The sequence below is a fragment of the Aythya marila genome, assembly GCF_965140915.1.
Source record: "Aythya marila genome assembly, chromosome: 3".
Lineage (NCBI taxonomy): Eukaryota > Metazoa > Chordata > Aves > Anseriformes > Anatidae > Aythya > Aythya marila.
Window position 1 is genome coordinate 75530678 of NC_139044.1, and position 16516 is coordinate 75547193.

Consider the following 16516-nt stretch of genomic DNA (forward strand, 5'->3'; position numbering starts at 1 on the left):
AGGTGTTCCAGCAACAGAAACCAGCTGAAGATTTTGCTGTTGGAACAGTCATTCCAACTGTACAAAACCCACAGGACAAAGGTGATAAGAAACAGCAATGAATTGGTTAACACTGGTGTCTAGAGCCCTTCACTCTGTTTCAGTGTTACCAAAAGCTGTCAGTTATCACAGGAGGGACTACCACCTCAAGCAGGGACACCATGGCTGCACACAAGCTGGCTTTGTGAGACAGCTATCCACCTAGGGTTACTTTCATTTTGCTTTTTTATTTTTTCATTTTTAATAATGGTTAAAAGGTTTAAGCACAATTCAGAGCAGCAAGTAAGGCCTTTGTTCAAGGAATTTTTCTCAGTATGTACCTATTTTATAGTCAGTCCCAAGTGAAAATACACCACAGAGTACCACCCGAGAGGACCATCACAGCTTCCAACAACCAGCATCTAAACCCAATTGTTGTTTACAGGCAGAACACCGATTGCTGTACTTGGGGCTCCAGATCAGCAGAGGCACAGAGGCAACCCAGGAGACGAGCACAGCTTTCTATATAACCACACACGTCCACCCCCTCCAGCAGCACGCTTTGCATAACGCTTGCAGCAGGAAGTGACTCACCACGAAGTATCAGTTCACATGTAAAGTCTCTCAGGCTACATGTGGATATTTTTAGGTCATTAAAATATTTTCAGCAGCGTCCATCCAAAGTCGTGAGAGCAATTTACCTCTGCAATGACATCTGCAGCTCATTCCTAACTCCAGCTGTACTTGGTTCACAGAAAACTAAGCAGAATCGTAGAGTATCCCGAATGGGAAAGGACCGACAAGGATGTAGTTTAGAAAAGGATGTTAAAAAAGGATGTAAACATGTATATATATAAGCACCCCAAACACATTTACCTATCTTACATTTACTGATCTTCTTTCCTTTGACACATTTTTCTACCTTTTCTCCCTGTCTTCAGTACCTCCCTCAGTACCCCTTCCCCTTTGTGCTGGTGCACCCATGCCTTGTGCAATGTATTCCCTTCTCTTCCTCAAACTTCTTGCCTTTCCTCCTAAAAGCCTCTTAGCGCATAGTTATTCCACAGAGTTGCTTTCAAAAGCCCCAGGATCAGGTGGCTGAACCCAAAACCAGAGGCACCAGGGCCGGTGGGCCATGGAGAGCAGCCTGTGCAGAGGCCCAGCCATGATCCCCTCGCGGTGCCACCACAGGTGCCACCTCTGCCTCAGCACCGAGCACACCGTGGTGCGGTAGCTCACACAGGGCTAGCGGGAAACTGGGACGCTTCTTCCCCGCCTGCCACCCGGCACATCTTTCACTGAACACTCTAGCTGCGTTGGGAGCAGTAGTTTTTCTCTGCCTCTCCCGAAATAGCCCCGCTCTCGGCAGCAGGCGCACGCCGTGCTCCCAGGCCGCAGCGAGCTATTCCAGCACGAGCCGAGCTAATTAAGCCTGAGGCAGTCCTGGTTTAGGAGACGTTTAAAATACATTTATAGAAGAGGAACTTCAGTTTCATTTACCCTTTTAGTACAATACACCTCTTCGGTGTAATTCCAGCTTTTATGGCATTAAGCAAGCATTAAATGAAATGCAGCAAATAACGCTACCGTAACTCCTGCACATCAAATCAACACAGCACTGAGTGTCAAACTCTTCCAACCTCTTGGTCACAGGGATGCACAGTATTGGGACCTATGATCATCCCTACACAGCCCCTCAAAAGGGTAATAACGTTACCCTTTGAGTAATAACAGCTTCAAACAGCACAGAAGGACAGAATAATGTAGGTAGAAAAGGACGTTCAGAGGTCATCCAGTCCAGCCCCCTGCTCAAAGCACGGCTAATTGGATCCGACTGCTCAGGGCCACGTCCCGCTGAGTCTTGAGCACCTCCGGGGACAGATGCCACGATCTCTCTGGACAACCTGTTCCAGCATTTAACCACCTTCAGTACAAAGAAGGGTCCCCCAACACCTCACGAGCGTGCATTGCACATCCCAAAAGAAGGAACAGTACACTGCAGCTGGACCCTACAAAGTGTGCTAACATACTGTGGGGTAGGCAGTCAGCCCCGCTGGGATCTCTTTAGTTATTGTAAGTAGAGGAAATAGAAAAGCATCCCAGAACACCCTATTGTAACCTCATGCAGGTCCTGGACATGTTGAGCCCCAGGTGTGGTGCTGAAGTGTGGTCCAGTGGGACTGCCAGCACAGCGGGACAGGAGCACACCCCTTCCTGAGGCACCTCTGCACCTGGGGGCCACAGAGCATTTCCAAGTGAACTCACAGAGCCTGACCCTCGAGCTGGCAGTGCTGAAGAGCTCTGTGCTGTACGCACACAGAACTCACACAGATCAGCATGAGTCCAGCATGGGTTTATCAGCCCAGGCCTGCCAGATCCCACTTGGCTCTCCAGGGGAGCACGACGGGCTGTCTGCACTGTGCTCGGGACTTCAGACGGGTGTCCTCACTCAGGTGCTCCCTGTTGGCATCCCCACTGGGATCATGCCTGACCCTTACAGCAGAGGCCCAGAGAAGGGGCTGGGAGGGGGCAGACCGGTCTCACTCCTCACTCGCTGAGCTTTCTCCGTTTAGGAGACCTCTGTTTAGTATATCCCAAGGAGGAGAATAGTCTTCAAACTGGAACAGATTGAAAAACACACCATTTCCCTATTTTAGATGTGCCAAGAGATAGTGCTTGTGCTTGGACACTTCAAGAAACACCTTCTCTTTGCCCAGAAGTCCTGACATTAAACCTGTTGCATCCTTTAGAAAAGATAACTAACCACATACTCCAGGAGTCTAAACTTTTTACTTTTCATGGTGCATCTACATCTTGTGACCTCGCTGGCCTAATGGTGATTCTCCACAACACACAGCTATTATGAAAATACACTGTTTATATGAAAAAGAGCTTTTCAAGGCTAATCGAACCCATTTCCACAAAAGGCCAAAAAAGGCACAAGATAGTAGAAATACGCTCATTAAGAAGTCCCAACAGTAAGTTAAGGGTACCTGACTCGAAGTCCCAGAGAGCAAATTAAGCCCCCCATCACTGAGGGAAGGTAATTATGCAACCTTACAGGCCCCATTAGCCCAGGTCATTATTTAAAAAATAATCTGCTAGTTTCACTATCTGAAACAGGCTTTCAGAGAGAAGTCCTGACAAACCACCCCTTGCCACGCTCCTCAATTTACGCTCCCTACCTCCTTTTGAACAGCTCTCTGTGAATGCCTGACCTCTCATGCAGCAGACAGCCTACACTGAACAAACCAAGAGTAAGAGGAGAAAAAGATACCCAAGGCTGCCCTCTCTGCTCAGCTAGCACACCTGCTTTACCCTGCTGCTGTAGTCTCAGACCTGCCCATCGCCAGCCAGGGTCCCAGGGTCCATCTGTCCAAAATACAGAGTGGGGCAAGAGAAGCAAGCCCAAATTTCTTGTAGATTTATGTGCTGCTTGATTGTATGTTGTCGTTTGACTACAAGCATTGCTTGTTGCATCAGGAAATACGAGCAGTAGACTGTATCCTTGAATTTGGCCACCTAAATACACTGCCATGGTGCTGTGCCTGCATTTCAAGCAGATCAGCTAACAACAGAGTATATGAAGTGCAGGAAGTAGCCTATTTATTAAAGGACAGCAGTTGTTGAAATTTCACTCCACAAAAACATCCATCTTTTTCTGTGTATTACAGACTGCTGGCAGTGAGGCAGGTAGTTAAATCGGGATCATTACCACCCCTAATTTCCGTGGCATGCGCAGAGCCCACATGACCTACACATACAAAATAACAGCACCACCATCTTTATATTCGGTTCCTAAAATACCTCTAACTTGCCTGAACACACAGAGGCTTATTTAAGTGACAGCTACGGTACTGCTGCTCTACCTAGTGCAGAACAAAAAGCAACGGCACCAGACTTAACTGGGTTTCACGGCAGATGCATCCTTACCAAAGCAGGCCTGTTTTTCTATTCCCCACCGTGACTTTGACATGGATCGTGACCAGAAGTGAATCACCAGTGACAGCCGGTGTAAGTTTACACAGCCAAAAGATCCTGACGGGGAGATTTTACTACAGTGCTATCAAAAGCTGACAGCTCTGCAAAGCTCACCGTAGTACAACAATATTTCACACCAGGATGACATTAGAGTCTGCCTAAAGCTCTCTCAAGGACAGAGTCAGCATTTCAGACCAATCAGCCAACGTCAGTGAGTTCACCCTCACCATCAGCAGCTCTACTTTCAACTAAATGAAAATTTTACCATGCCACGTGAACAGCTATGGACACCAGAACAGCCCCATAATATGCTAACCAACACAAGGCCCACCTCCAAGATGAGATGCTACATCATTCCTCATGCACCATCTTACAAGTTCGGGGGTTCTTTATACAAAATAAACCAGAGATCATCCAAACACAGCAAAAAGGCTGTGACATCTGGTGACAACAAGACGACACCAATGCACTGTCACCAAGAATGGTCACAGGTATCTCCCTTCCACCTCCCTCTCCAGTCTAAGGAGTTTTCATCCAAAAAGGATGATCTTCCAAATAAATAAATAAATATATTTTAAATAACAGCCCGGTACCAAATAGAAAGTTGTTAAAATAAAGGCATGCACCTGCCTGTGACACACCTCTCCCATGGAACTGACGGGGTGGGAGACCACCACCACCCCACTACTTACACTGGAAGAAGCTGACGCTGGTGTTTTGAAAGAAGTCAGCCCCTCCACGCCAGCTTTCCCCCTCAGCTTCCCCTTCAGAGAAACCCTCCAGGTTTCAGAGTCCCTCTTTTGCATCTCTCCCTGTCCCACAGCAACAAGTAGCCTCACGTCTTCCCAAAAGCAAGAACCTACAACCACCACCACGCAAAGGGACTCCCAGTGAGCTGTTCGCTGCCTTGTAGGAATAAAAGGTGCGGACAGAAGCTTCAAACAAACAAAAAAAATAAATTAACTTCAGTTGGAAAATGTTTTCCTCACCATAACTGCAAAATCACCGTTGTTGAAAAAGTAAAGAAAACGTCACTTCAGTGTGTGTTTTGTGCATGGCAGTTCTTTGCCAATAAATATTCTATTTTTATCCACTGCTGTAAAGACAACACAAAGAGCAAGAGAAGGAAAAGGGGGCAGCAGAACTTAAAATACAAGAAAACCCCATCCAAAAAGTAGACACAAGAGCAGGTGTTGTACTTTAACTCATTTATATAGTCTGAAAAGAAACTTGATAGTCTGATAATGATTTAACAGCAGCCTCCTTCGATCAAAGATGAGGCAAGAGATAAACTGGATTCATTCAATCTGCCATCCTGACACAGTACAAAGAGCCACACGTGTAGGATAAAGGCCTTGCAGATAAAGGCCAAAAAAATACACATGAACAAATAAATACTCTTGAAAACAGCAATAAAAAACCTGGCAAGCACCTCATCCCTGTGATCCTTCTGCAAAATGAACTGCAACTTTTATTAATGCAAATGCCTCAGACAAGTTTCAGGTCTACAACACAACCTCTGCTCTTCTAAAATCCTACGCTTAAGATGAGCAGTGCCCTGGAAAGAGAGGGTCTATGATGTTTCCAGGGAAGGCGGCCAGCCGACAGCATCAGGACCCTTCTCCCAAGGCTCTGGAGGAGGTGGAAGCTCACAGCCCCACGAGCTGTGAACTGAGGTGCCAGCAGGTCCCAGTCCCTCCTCCCTCCCAAAGGCAGCTGAGAGTAGGTGGATGACACAGCTTCATCTCAGCGCACGAGTGAGCAGAGTGAGGTGGGATGAAGTGACAGCCTTAACTACTGAATCTGTACATTTCGGTTCCCAAAACCACTTTACAGTGTCAGCTAGCTGAAATATGATTCATCCTGAGGACTCGCATCCTTTATTAGTGGGCTTTCGTGACAGAGCTTGCAAACTATTTAACCAAGCTCTCCTGGTTTTTCAGCTGGAAATTGAATAGAACAATCATAACCATGAAGAAAGATAAAAATGTACAGAGTGGGAACAAAATGTGTGAGCTTAAGCAAAAGGATATTGAAAGAGAAGCCTTTCTACTTGCATTTTTACTTGTACAGCCTGATAACACACAAGGCAGCACACAAAGGCCGATAGCTGTACTCTGCTCTCATCACCCACAAAAGAACTCACTGGGGAGAGACAAAAACATCACAAAATAATAGAGGAGAAAAATGAGAGGAGAGGAACCCAAAGGTGCCAATCCTCAAAGTACAGTCCCCAAAGTGAGCATACGCCTGATTGGCAGTATCAGAATTTGCCTAGAGTCCTATTTTAAGGAGTACGTACTCATACTGCAATTTCCTAAGAGAGCCACATTTTAACTAGATTGTGACACCAAACCTCTGTTTTTTTATGCCTCAGGAATTCGCTGATAAAAGGTTAAATCTTTTTTAAAATAGAAATAGCTAAACGTACAATCTCTCTTCATGGATAATTACAGCTATGAAAACTGACTTCTATGCAAAACAGTATCTCTGTGAACTTTCACAAGCTACAAATATTCATGACTTTATAAATGTGTACAACAATGCACAGTACTAGGCCAACCCATGCCGAGGTCTCTCATGCAGGGAAGCATGCGATCTGGAAGGAAGAATGGGAACTAAGAAGGATAAATTCAGAACCTCGCCACGGTAGCTGAAGACGGACACAACCAGCTACCTCACTTGTCCCCAAACCCACACTCAGGAGCAAAGGTCTGCCAGGTCTGCCTAGCAGCAGTGCCAAGCAGGGAGTGGGGATGTAGAGGAACACTGGGATGCCCAACAGCAACCAGCTCATCATCAGGCCAAACCGCCCGGCCAAATAACCCTGCTGCCAAACTGCACATTAATGCAAACTCTGAACTGGAGCAAGACTGGCATAAATTTCTGCAGGCTTCACTATGCAGGGCAAAATCTGTTCAGCGAGCGGAAAGCTGTGCTCAACGCAGCACTTTGCTAGCTTTTTAGACAGCAAAATCCTTGCACTGACACAGTACAATAATACACTGAGCCTCTCTGATTCCTAGTCTAGGAAGTATGTAGAACAAGGACTCAATTCGTAACACTTTGTAACTTCTATACAGACAGCATTTAGCTGCATTTATTTAATTTATCAACCCGATGAAATTCCTACCGTTGTCAGGAGAGCAAAGGGTTTGCTTCCATTTCATCACTGACAGGGGCAAGAGCAGGAATCCAGCCCAACTGTTGATAGCACCCCTGCGAGTTCTCCTTTTCCAGATAGAGCCCATTTGCATAAGACAGGACTTCAAAATCCAAGCTGCAGATGTTTCTTATTTTGAGCTTGGCACACGGACGACATGTATTACCTCATGCCTGCTACGCTGGCTTGCCTCTTTGTCTTTGGACTCCGTGCACTATTCACCCCACAGAAACACAAAATGATGTTCTTAGCCTCCATTCATGTCCATGTGGTAATGGCCAGCCTACCTTTTGTACCTGCTAAGTTTATCACAATACGAAGAGGGGAATGTCCAGCAAAATAAACACATTGTTATGCTTAAAGTTAACACAAACAGCTAAACCTCAGGACACCCAGCCAGTTCCTGGAGTCTGTTAAAAGGCTGTGTGCGCTGTAGGTGAGCAGCTAAATCCTCTGTCTTTAAAAATAATAATAATAATAAAGCAGCCAATGACTGTAAATTATCATCTGTGTCTAAGCCCTTCTCGGAGTTTAGCTATATTGGAACTCAAAACCACAATCGTTATGTTTTTCTTTGCCATTCCAACATTTTTCTTCCAGAATTACCTTTGTCCTTGCTCTGTTTAAAGAGCTAACTCCATCTCCTCTATGCATGGGGAAAAGTGAAGTCATCACAGCTGCTACAACAAGTCAAAAAAAAACTTAAATGATTTTATGCAGTTCCCACACTTAGCAAAATGGATTGAATAAAAAAGTCTAACAGTTTCATTTTTTTTCAGAAGGAAGTGTAATTTCTCTCTTTTCCTTGAAATCAGATCTAAAGATATCCATGGCACTAAAATAACTGGTAAAGACAGAGACCAAAAATAAAATCATTTCACTGATCCAGTTTGCTAAACCATAACAATGATAGCATTTTCCCATCTTTCTTCAAAGAAATCTAATGTGCATTATACACACAGCAGAATCCACTTTAATTTGGATGTACCAGAGACAGACAGAGCCTTCAGGCTATGTTTTCAGTATACACTTATAGAAGCATGCACAACACGTAAGGGAGTTCCTACATCTGTGTTAAAAGGGTCAAATTCAGACTTCATGCAAGTCATTAGCAGACTGACTGCAGGAGCTTTCAGTGCTTTGGTCACGAGGTACAACATCCAGTTTCCCCGTTAAAAACTCTTCCTTCCACTCATGCCTATTGAATATATGAGCAAGGAGAGAGAATCTGGAATTTAAAAAAATAACACGGTAGTTTAAAAAAAAAATAAAATCATAGTCTTTATGACTTAACGGTACTCATTAGGATATTTCCAGCCAAAACCAGTAATTTATGTGTTTCCATCTTCAAAACGACAATCACTTTTGATGCAAAAACCTTTCACTACAGTAATTCTACTGACCACATGTGAGCCCCTGTTCAATCAGTGGGGCATTTAGGATGAAGTGAACAGAGAGAGATTAAGATCGCAACTCTTAGCTGTGTTTCCCACAGTCTTTAGCAGAATTGATAAAGTTTTAAGTAATGGTATTGTCAGTGCCTTTTCGTGTTTCTAGTTAGGTCACTGTTCCCCCACTTCCAGCCTCTGATCAATACAAGTTTCTGGGCTTTTCTACAAAGCATTTTCACATGCATTAATTCTCAAATATAAGATTGTCTCCAAAGGTTCAAAATTATGAACACACACAAACAGTTTTGGTGTAGAGTGGGCACTCAGGAGAGAACATACCATCTTTTAAAGAAATACAGACTTAAAAAAAAAAAAAAAAAAAAAAGCCTCATATATTCTGAAACCTTGAAAAAGTTGCAGCTTCCCACACCATCTGGAAACTATGCTACAAAAGGAATAAAGCAGACATTAAAAACATACGGATACCTTATAAGGAATCTCAGATCTGACTCCAGGACGATTCGAGAACGTTTCCTGCCTGAGTACTGCACCGTGAGCCTCTTAACATATTAGAGAGTTGAAAGTTAGAAAAGCGTCATTTGCTGAAAGCCCATTTCAGGTATTTTAGTCCATAAAGAGGCAGCATGAGTTTTCCTTGACACTGTTTGCACTGTGCTTCCTCAGCAAGACCGAGATGGTCTCTTGCCACCTCGCCAGTCATCACCCACTATCCTGGGCCAGCTTCAACCTGAATGCAAGTCCACTGAAGGGCTGAAGCTACAACGTCCAGTATAATCAATGTCACTTTTTCCTGATCCTCTCCCTTAATCTTCCTTGGCCTTCACGGTAAGTCAGGATTAAGGATATACTTCCTGATGTCATCAGCAGCACCACAGCGGCCAAGCAGGACTGTGCTAGGGGATTTTCCCCTCCCTGTTAGCTGACTTCGGAGCCCGCCCATTTGACCCCAGGTATTCTGCATGTGCCTGACACCAGCACAGATGCCTTCTGCTGCAGTGGCTCACCTTGGGGTCAGGCAAAATCCCTCCTTTATCATTTCTTTACCATTAGCAAAATCCCTCCTTTATCATTTCTTTACCATTAGTATCCTTGGTCCAGCCCCTCAGATGAGCCTGCCATAAGGCTGAATGCGTGCCAGGCCTGGCCCCTCGAGAAGGGTAGGAACAGCTATGCAGCAGATCATTTGAGCTGTAACATGAAATCATGCCCTGCAATTCACACACGTACACCACCTCAGGCAAAGAAGGTGTCTGTCTGCCACATCTTCCAAACTTCAGAAACCATTATACCCTGAAACTGAACAAGAAAACTCTCTGGGCACTTGCCCTTCCCTTTTTGTTTGAGTTACCGCCTCCTTTCACAGCGGCCGGCCGATTCTCAAGAAACAGTAGAGGTCAGGGGGGAATGGGAACAGAGGGAGGCAGTGCCGCTCGCAGCAGAAGTGGGTCAGTGTGCACAGCTGGGCAGGCAACGGGACGCTCTAGCCGGGCACCAGCGCCAGATGTCGCAGAGCTGCCTGAGGAGAGCGGCCTTTCCGCGGGAGTCAGCACTTCCAGGGGGAACGAGGGAAGAGTTAAGACTAATATAAGCCTAGGCATAGTTGTGAACCTATCTACACAAATTGTTCCCTATTACGTCTTCTCTAGCCATCCACCCCCGGGGCTCTGCAGCTGGTCTGCAGGCTCCCATGCACTGTGCATCTCCTCGGCTTCCCCCACGCAGCAAGGAGCTCCCACGTGGGAGACCAGGACAGAACCCAAAAATTTCACAGACCTCAGCGTCCCTTCCAACACCCTCCCTTAGCACTAGCAGGAACAAACTTCAGGGCTGCATACAGCATTACTCCAGGCGTACCAAGAGGGACTCGGAGGGTTCTCCTCTCCCCAGGCTGTACCAGGTGCTGGCAGCGGGGGCCTGAGGAGAGGCCAGTGGCTGCACCTCTGGAAGGACGTGCAAGGAAAGGTCTTAAAGCACTACCCAGGAGCAACGAGTGAGAAACAGCCCCGCAGACACCAAGATGTCACTGTGCTGGAGCAGAAAGTGCTGACAGGGGTAGGCAGGGGGGTGTCCGGAGCGAAACCAAGCCTGGGAGAAGGCGGGAAGGGGAGAGAGGGTGTTTTTGTGGTGTTCTCTTTGTGCGTGCTTTTTTTTGTCTTTGTTTCTCACTACAGAAATGTACTTTAATTGTCAGTAAGTTAAATCCAGCTGCCCACACAATCTGTTTTGCCCGGGGTGCTGGAGAGGGATCCCCCGTCCCCACCTAGGCCCACCAGCTGGTCCATGCGTGCGCCCCGGCCCTGCCAGCGGGGTCGGCCGGGAGGGAGCCCGGCAGCCAGACAAGGCCAAACCCCCCAAAGTCACTTCGAAGGATGCTTTCTGAACCACGTAGCATGGTTTAAACATGTTTTAAAGCTAATTACGGCCACAATGAGACTGTTTTATTGTTGGTGTATGGTTTCAGGACACATTTGGGCATCTGACAAACAACTGACAACTACGATCGTGTCAGCACTTCTTCAGCCAAAAAGCAACTAGCGCAGGAGTTGGATTACTTGGACTCTCTTACTATTGAGCCACAGGCAAGTCATACGACAAAAACAAGTACCCCAAGAACACATCAGGCCGAGCTGGTATTGGGGGCAGCGCTGTAGATGTGCTCCTTCCCTGAACTAACCCATCTACAGCAAGCAGGCTTTGCTTCCAGCAGGGGCAGATGATCATCTCCTGATACAACCTCAAGTCACGGGAGGCTTTCAACTCTTCTTACCACTGCGTATCATTACTGCATTTGGCAACTCGTCCGTACTCTGAGAGGCACGGGTCTTTTAGCTGTCCTTAAACGCCTGCTGCTGAAGTCTTAGCACGTAACCGTAACAAGCAATAGTAATTCGGTGGGCATAAATCCTGGGTGTTCAGTGGAGAAACCACAGGTGCTCTTATCCAGCTAGCACTTCCTTCACCTCCCCCCCTCAGCACAGACGTGATGGCTCTGGCTGCCTTTTACCAGGCACTTATTCCGCACAACTGTTTAAAATTAATGCATTCTTCTCAAAATCATTAGACGAATTACTGCTTCCTTTAAAAGGAAGTATTAAAAGGACAAAAATGTCCTTTCGTGGTGTGAAACCACAAGCTGATTTTTCGGTAAACATGTTACAGACGCGAGATTAGAAGTACTGCTAACCCCTAAGAACAGGCATGTAATACGTTCGTGCATCTTTACAGTTTGAGAAACTACTGCTGTCTTTGCAGCTGGGCAGCTGAGACATTTGGGTTTTGTGTATGTTAAAAGAGCTGACACTAGGTCCACAAAAGCGAATTGCCTGGAGAGAGGGACAAACCGCATTGTTCTGAAGGGATGTACCTAGCGCCTGTTAGCTCGCCACCAGCACTGCAAGGCAGGCTGTCATTTCACAGCCACACGGCCCATGCAAGATGGCAAACGCAGTTCTACCAGCCAGGCTTGTAGATTTTTAACACTAGATTTCTAAGCTCAGGTAATCAATTTTATGATGTACTATACGTATAAGTATATGCATACATTTGTAACTGGTAATCAACCCCAAGCCTGCCCTGGTGATGTAACTCACCATTTACTGCCGTGCCCAGCCTGCCAAGATAAGCCTGCCTTCTCAGATGTCTCAAGCACTGCCACGTCTTCAGCCACAGGCTCCCAACAGACCAGTGAAACCCTTTACAGAAAGGAAGCCATGGGATTTCTGCCCCCCTTCCCCAGCCCAAGTTAGAGGAGCCCCCCTCTCCCCACTGCTCTGTCGTGAAGCTGCCTGTGAAGCCCATGGTGCCCAGGAGGCAGCGCCCCGTGGCCTCATAATGTGCCATGACCTTCATTTTGGTTGTGACATCATTAAATCGCCACAGGGACAAGCCCTGTGGCCAGGGCCCAAGGAGCAGAGGGCACCACGCGGCTGCTTTTATAGTGCCAGTCACGTCCTTCGGAGCAGCTTGCTTCATGCACTTCATCGCTCCTCACTTCTATCTCCTAACTAGCACTTACCACCAAATTTCGGTGGTCAGCTACTGGCAGTACCGCTCAGCAGAAGGAAGTCTGAGTGGAGGCAGTGCAGTTGACTGAAAGCAGTGAGCATTTGGTTTTTTCCTTCGAAAGAGGACATTTTCCACTTTCCACTGGCATCTGTTGTACACGCGCAGCCTGACCGACCGGCTGCCGCCCCCAGAGAAACGCCACGTCCAGATGAACACTTTCACAGACTTGAACAACCTGGGAACCAACTGCACGCTTCAAAGGATGGCGTCGATGAGCAGGCAGAGGGCTTGAAGCCCTGCGCATCCTTCACCACAGTTATTCAAACTCCTGCAGCACAGTGGGTAGCTGTTGCCTTTACGGGGGGATAAACCATGCTGCAGGGTTTTCATGAACAAGTAAACGTTTACAAGAAGGCTGGAAAACTAGAATCAATCATACACGTTCCAGAAGTAGAAATGTCCTTTTTCAGGACAGGTACTAAAAGTGTTAAGAGTGAATTTATTTTGCATAGGCAGCAGAATTTGTTGTTCAACCCACTGGTTAAACAGCAAGCACCTACCTAGAAAAAAAACTCGGAGATGTGCAAACAACACAGCACATCTTTTTCAGAGAGTGTGCTCCTATTAAACGGAAAATCGAGAAAAATCTGGGAATGACAAGAGGGAATAAAAATGAAAGCCAAAACTGAAATAGTCCAAGAAGTGACCTTGCCTGTTACATCTGAAGAAAAATCAGAATGAATTTGCATCTATTACTGAAAATTTGATAATTGCCCTACATAAACAGTTACAGGTTTCTTCAGTAGGCACCTACACCTAGCTTTGTAAGTGAACTGTAAGACTTTCAACATAACCACAACTTCTGAATACCCATATCCATGGATGACTAACATACAGCTAGCAAAACACAATGCTTTTCAGTAATAACACAGTTTAGCAAGGAAACACGGTCCTCAGCTGTTATGCTCCCACACCAATATTTAAAAGACAACATAATCAGAATCCCTATTAAAGAACTGCTGTTAAAGAATTAAACATATTCTGTCAGAAGAAATATTCCTCCAGCTTCAAAGTAAGTGCTTAAACTCCTGCGTCCTAGTAGGACACTACTGTTCTGTATCCAAAATACTTTTCTCACAGACAGCTTCTCTCTCCAAACATGAATAAATAAATAAGCCTAACCTGTCAATAATATCATAGCACAGGATCTCAGCAGCCATTACCCCTTCATTATAATACCTGCATGGAGCTAATTAACTTCCCCTTCTTTAGAGGAGTTAGAGAACCTCACAAAGCAGCTTGTCGACTATTTCAAAGCAAGACTGATGAAGGAAGGGACTACTGTGTTGGAAACTCCAGTGCAGACATTGTACCTCAAGGTTAAACTTCAGCATTATGCACTTGCTTTCTAATGAACCACTACCTTCTGTTAGCCTCTCTTATCTCAAATTAGGTTTATCTACAACAGTTTTGCTACCTTGTTTGTTTTCCAAAACTCATATACAAACATATATTTTGAACTTCTCATTAACTCTGGGTATTGAAGGAATGGAGGGATGAGGAGTGAGGGAAAACAACAAGCACAATGAGTTCTCAGATCTCACAGCAACATCTGAGAATTAAATTCTGACAAGCAAGCAAGAGGAAAACATTCATCCAGTTCCTTACCGATCAGCACTGCTGTACTAAAACACGCTATTTGACCCCCCAAAAAACAAGGGAGGACAAAGCAATGAATGGCCCAATCCAGAGTTTTCTGAAGCAAACGTAAAAATGAAGACCAACAATGTCAGTAACAGTGCGAAGCCAGTGAATGGCACAACCAGAGCACACATGTGAGAGCCTCCCAGTGTTCCTGCCCCAAACACAAATAACCAACAACTGAAACACCAAATTCCTGCAGTTTCTACCAAAGTAACTGCAATCTGTGCACCTAGCTCAGAATACCCAGCGGCTCTGCACCACCAAGATAACGTAACTTCGTTCTTTTACAGGAAGCGTTAAAAAAATCCACGCTTCAGCAGGGCAAGCGTGTTATACATAGGAATTAATAATAGTGGTGAAGAAAAAAGGAACAATGCCTTCTTTCACATCACAGGGGACGAACATTAGACTATTTGCAGAGATTCAGGCAGCTGCTGAGAATGTCTTAGCAGCTCTTGTATTTGCAAGAAAAACCCTGTCAACTGAAACCAAAACAATCCTGCCATTTAAATGCGTCAACCTACCGTGTATGCAGTCATATTTTGCATTTCCAGCATTTAAATATGAAATCGTGAAGGGGAAAAAAAAAAAACAAATCCAACAGCACTACTTCGCACTGGGCACTGCACAGCCAAGCCACAGACCTTCACCGTGCTCTGTGACTTCAAGCAGTGAAAAATCTGAAAAATCAGAAAATACTTGCAGGAACTCTGCAAGGTGAAACGAGTCCGTCATGCTCCCAAATCCTGAAAAAAAGGCGTCCAAAAACACTTTGCTCAGGGTCTCGCCTCTGCAGAAGCGCTGGCCGTGTCACTGCGGCCGCTTGGCCCCTCGCTGCCGAGGAGATGCCGGCTCGAGGTGACCGCCTGGCGTCCCTAATTCCGAATTTAAACAGAATTTTAAATTAAATTTAAACCCAACGTAAGCTGCCCCCTGCCGAGCTGTGGGTCCCAGCCTCTCCTTAGCCTGGACACGGACAGCAAAGGGATGCAGAAAAAACCAGGGCTCAACAAATCCCGGGTGTCGCGGGGATTGCTCGCGGTCTAAGTCACTAAGTCACATAAAACAAAAAAAAAAAAAAAAAAAAAAAAAGAAAGAAGAAGGGAAGCAAGGCTGCTTAGATCCGCTGCCCAAGGATATACTAACAAAACAAGCCAAAAAAAAAAAAAAAAAAAAGGAAGAAAAAAGGAAAGGCAGCCAGCCAAGCCCACGGAAGCGGATTAGGTCGGAGCCAGCTTCAGCCCGCGCCGCGAGTCCCGGCGGAGCACGGCAGGCCCCCGGCCCCACGCACGCCAGGTTTTAAAAACTAAAACAAATTTAAAAATTAAAACAAGTACAAATTTGGGAAACATAAAAGCCCTTCTTCACCCCCCCACCCCCCCATCTCCCCCCCGAAGGCAGCCGCGGAGCCCGGCGCCGCGTCCCCCCCGCCGCCCCGTCCCCGTCCCCGTCCCCGTCCCGTCCCCAATGCCCGGGGGGGTCCCGGGGGGGGTCCCGGGGGTGCCTCCGTCGCTTACCGGCCCTGTAGCCGCGCAGGCTGGCGCCGAGCTGTGTGTGCAGCCCGCCCCACATGCTGCCGGCCGCCGAGCGGGGACGGGGACGGGGCCGGGGACGGAGCCGAGGGGGTGTTAGCGGGGGTCTCCCCGCCGCGGGGGGGCCGCGGCCATGTCGGTGCCGGCTGCAGGCGGCCGGGGCCGCGCCGCCGCCTCCCGGCCCTGCGGAGCTGCGAGCGGGGCGGGGACGGGGGCGGGGGCCCCGCGGCTGCGGCTGCGGCTCCGGCTCCGGCTCGGGGGGAGCCGGCGGCGGGGGACGGGCCCCGGGCCCCGGGCCCCGGGCCCCGCCTCGCCTCGGCCCGGCCCCGCGGAGGCCCCGTGCAGGCGGTGGGAGAGCCCCGAGCCCTGTGGTGGGCGCCAGGCCTCCGCCCGCTGGGCACAAGGGGTTTGGGGCCGGGACCAGCCCCCAAAAGGCGCCGCTCCGGAGTGACTCCGCTTCAGGAGGCCGAGGGTGCCCTGTGGGGGTCGGGGGGGTTCGCAGGTCTCCTGTGAATCGGCTCCGCCGCAGGACTCCTGAGTGTCACCATCAAGTTTAAGCCACAGGGCTGGAACCAAAATGCCCCCGTCAGCAATAACGCAGAGCCAGAAAGAGGCTTCCAACCCCTTGAGCCCGCTCCAAGTACTCGGGGAGAGGATCCTGGGGAGAGGATCCTGCAGTAGCAGCATTCGTGTTTCTGCTG

At 47.5% G+C, this 16516-nt stretch overlaps 1 protein-coding gene across 2 annotated transcripts in view; it reads right to left on the reverse strand.

Annotated features, from left to right (window-relative positions):
• CEP85L (centrosomal protein 85L) overlaps positions 1-16516 on the reverse strand; it is a 143487-nt gene that overhangs the window by 95390 nt on the left and 31581 nt on the right. The window contains exon 1 of one of the 2 annotated variants that reach the window (XM_082756348.1): positions 15801-16028. The exons of the other annotated variant lie outside the window; for it this stretch is intronic. Within the exon in view, the coding sequence (XP_082612474.1) occupies positions 15801-15855 (55 nt within the window). The 5' untranslated portion in view covers positions 15856-16028. Of the gene's footprint in view, positions 1-15800; positions 16029-16516 lie in introns of those variants that run through there. 2 annotated transcript variants of the gene reach the window in all.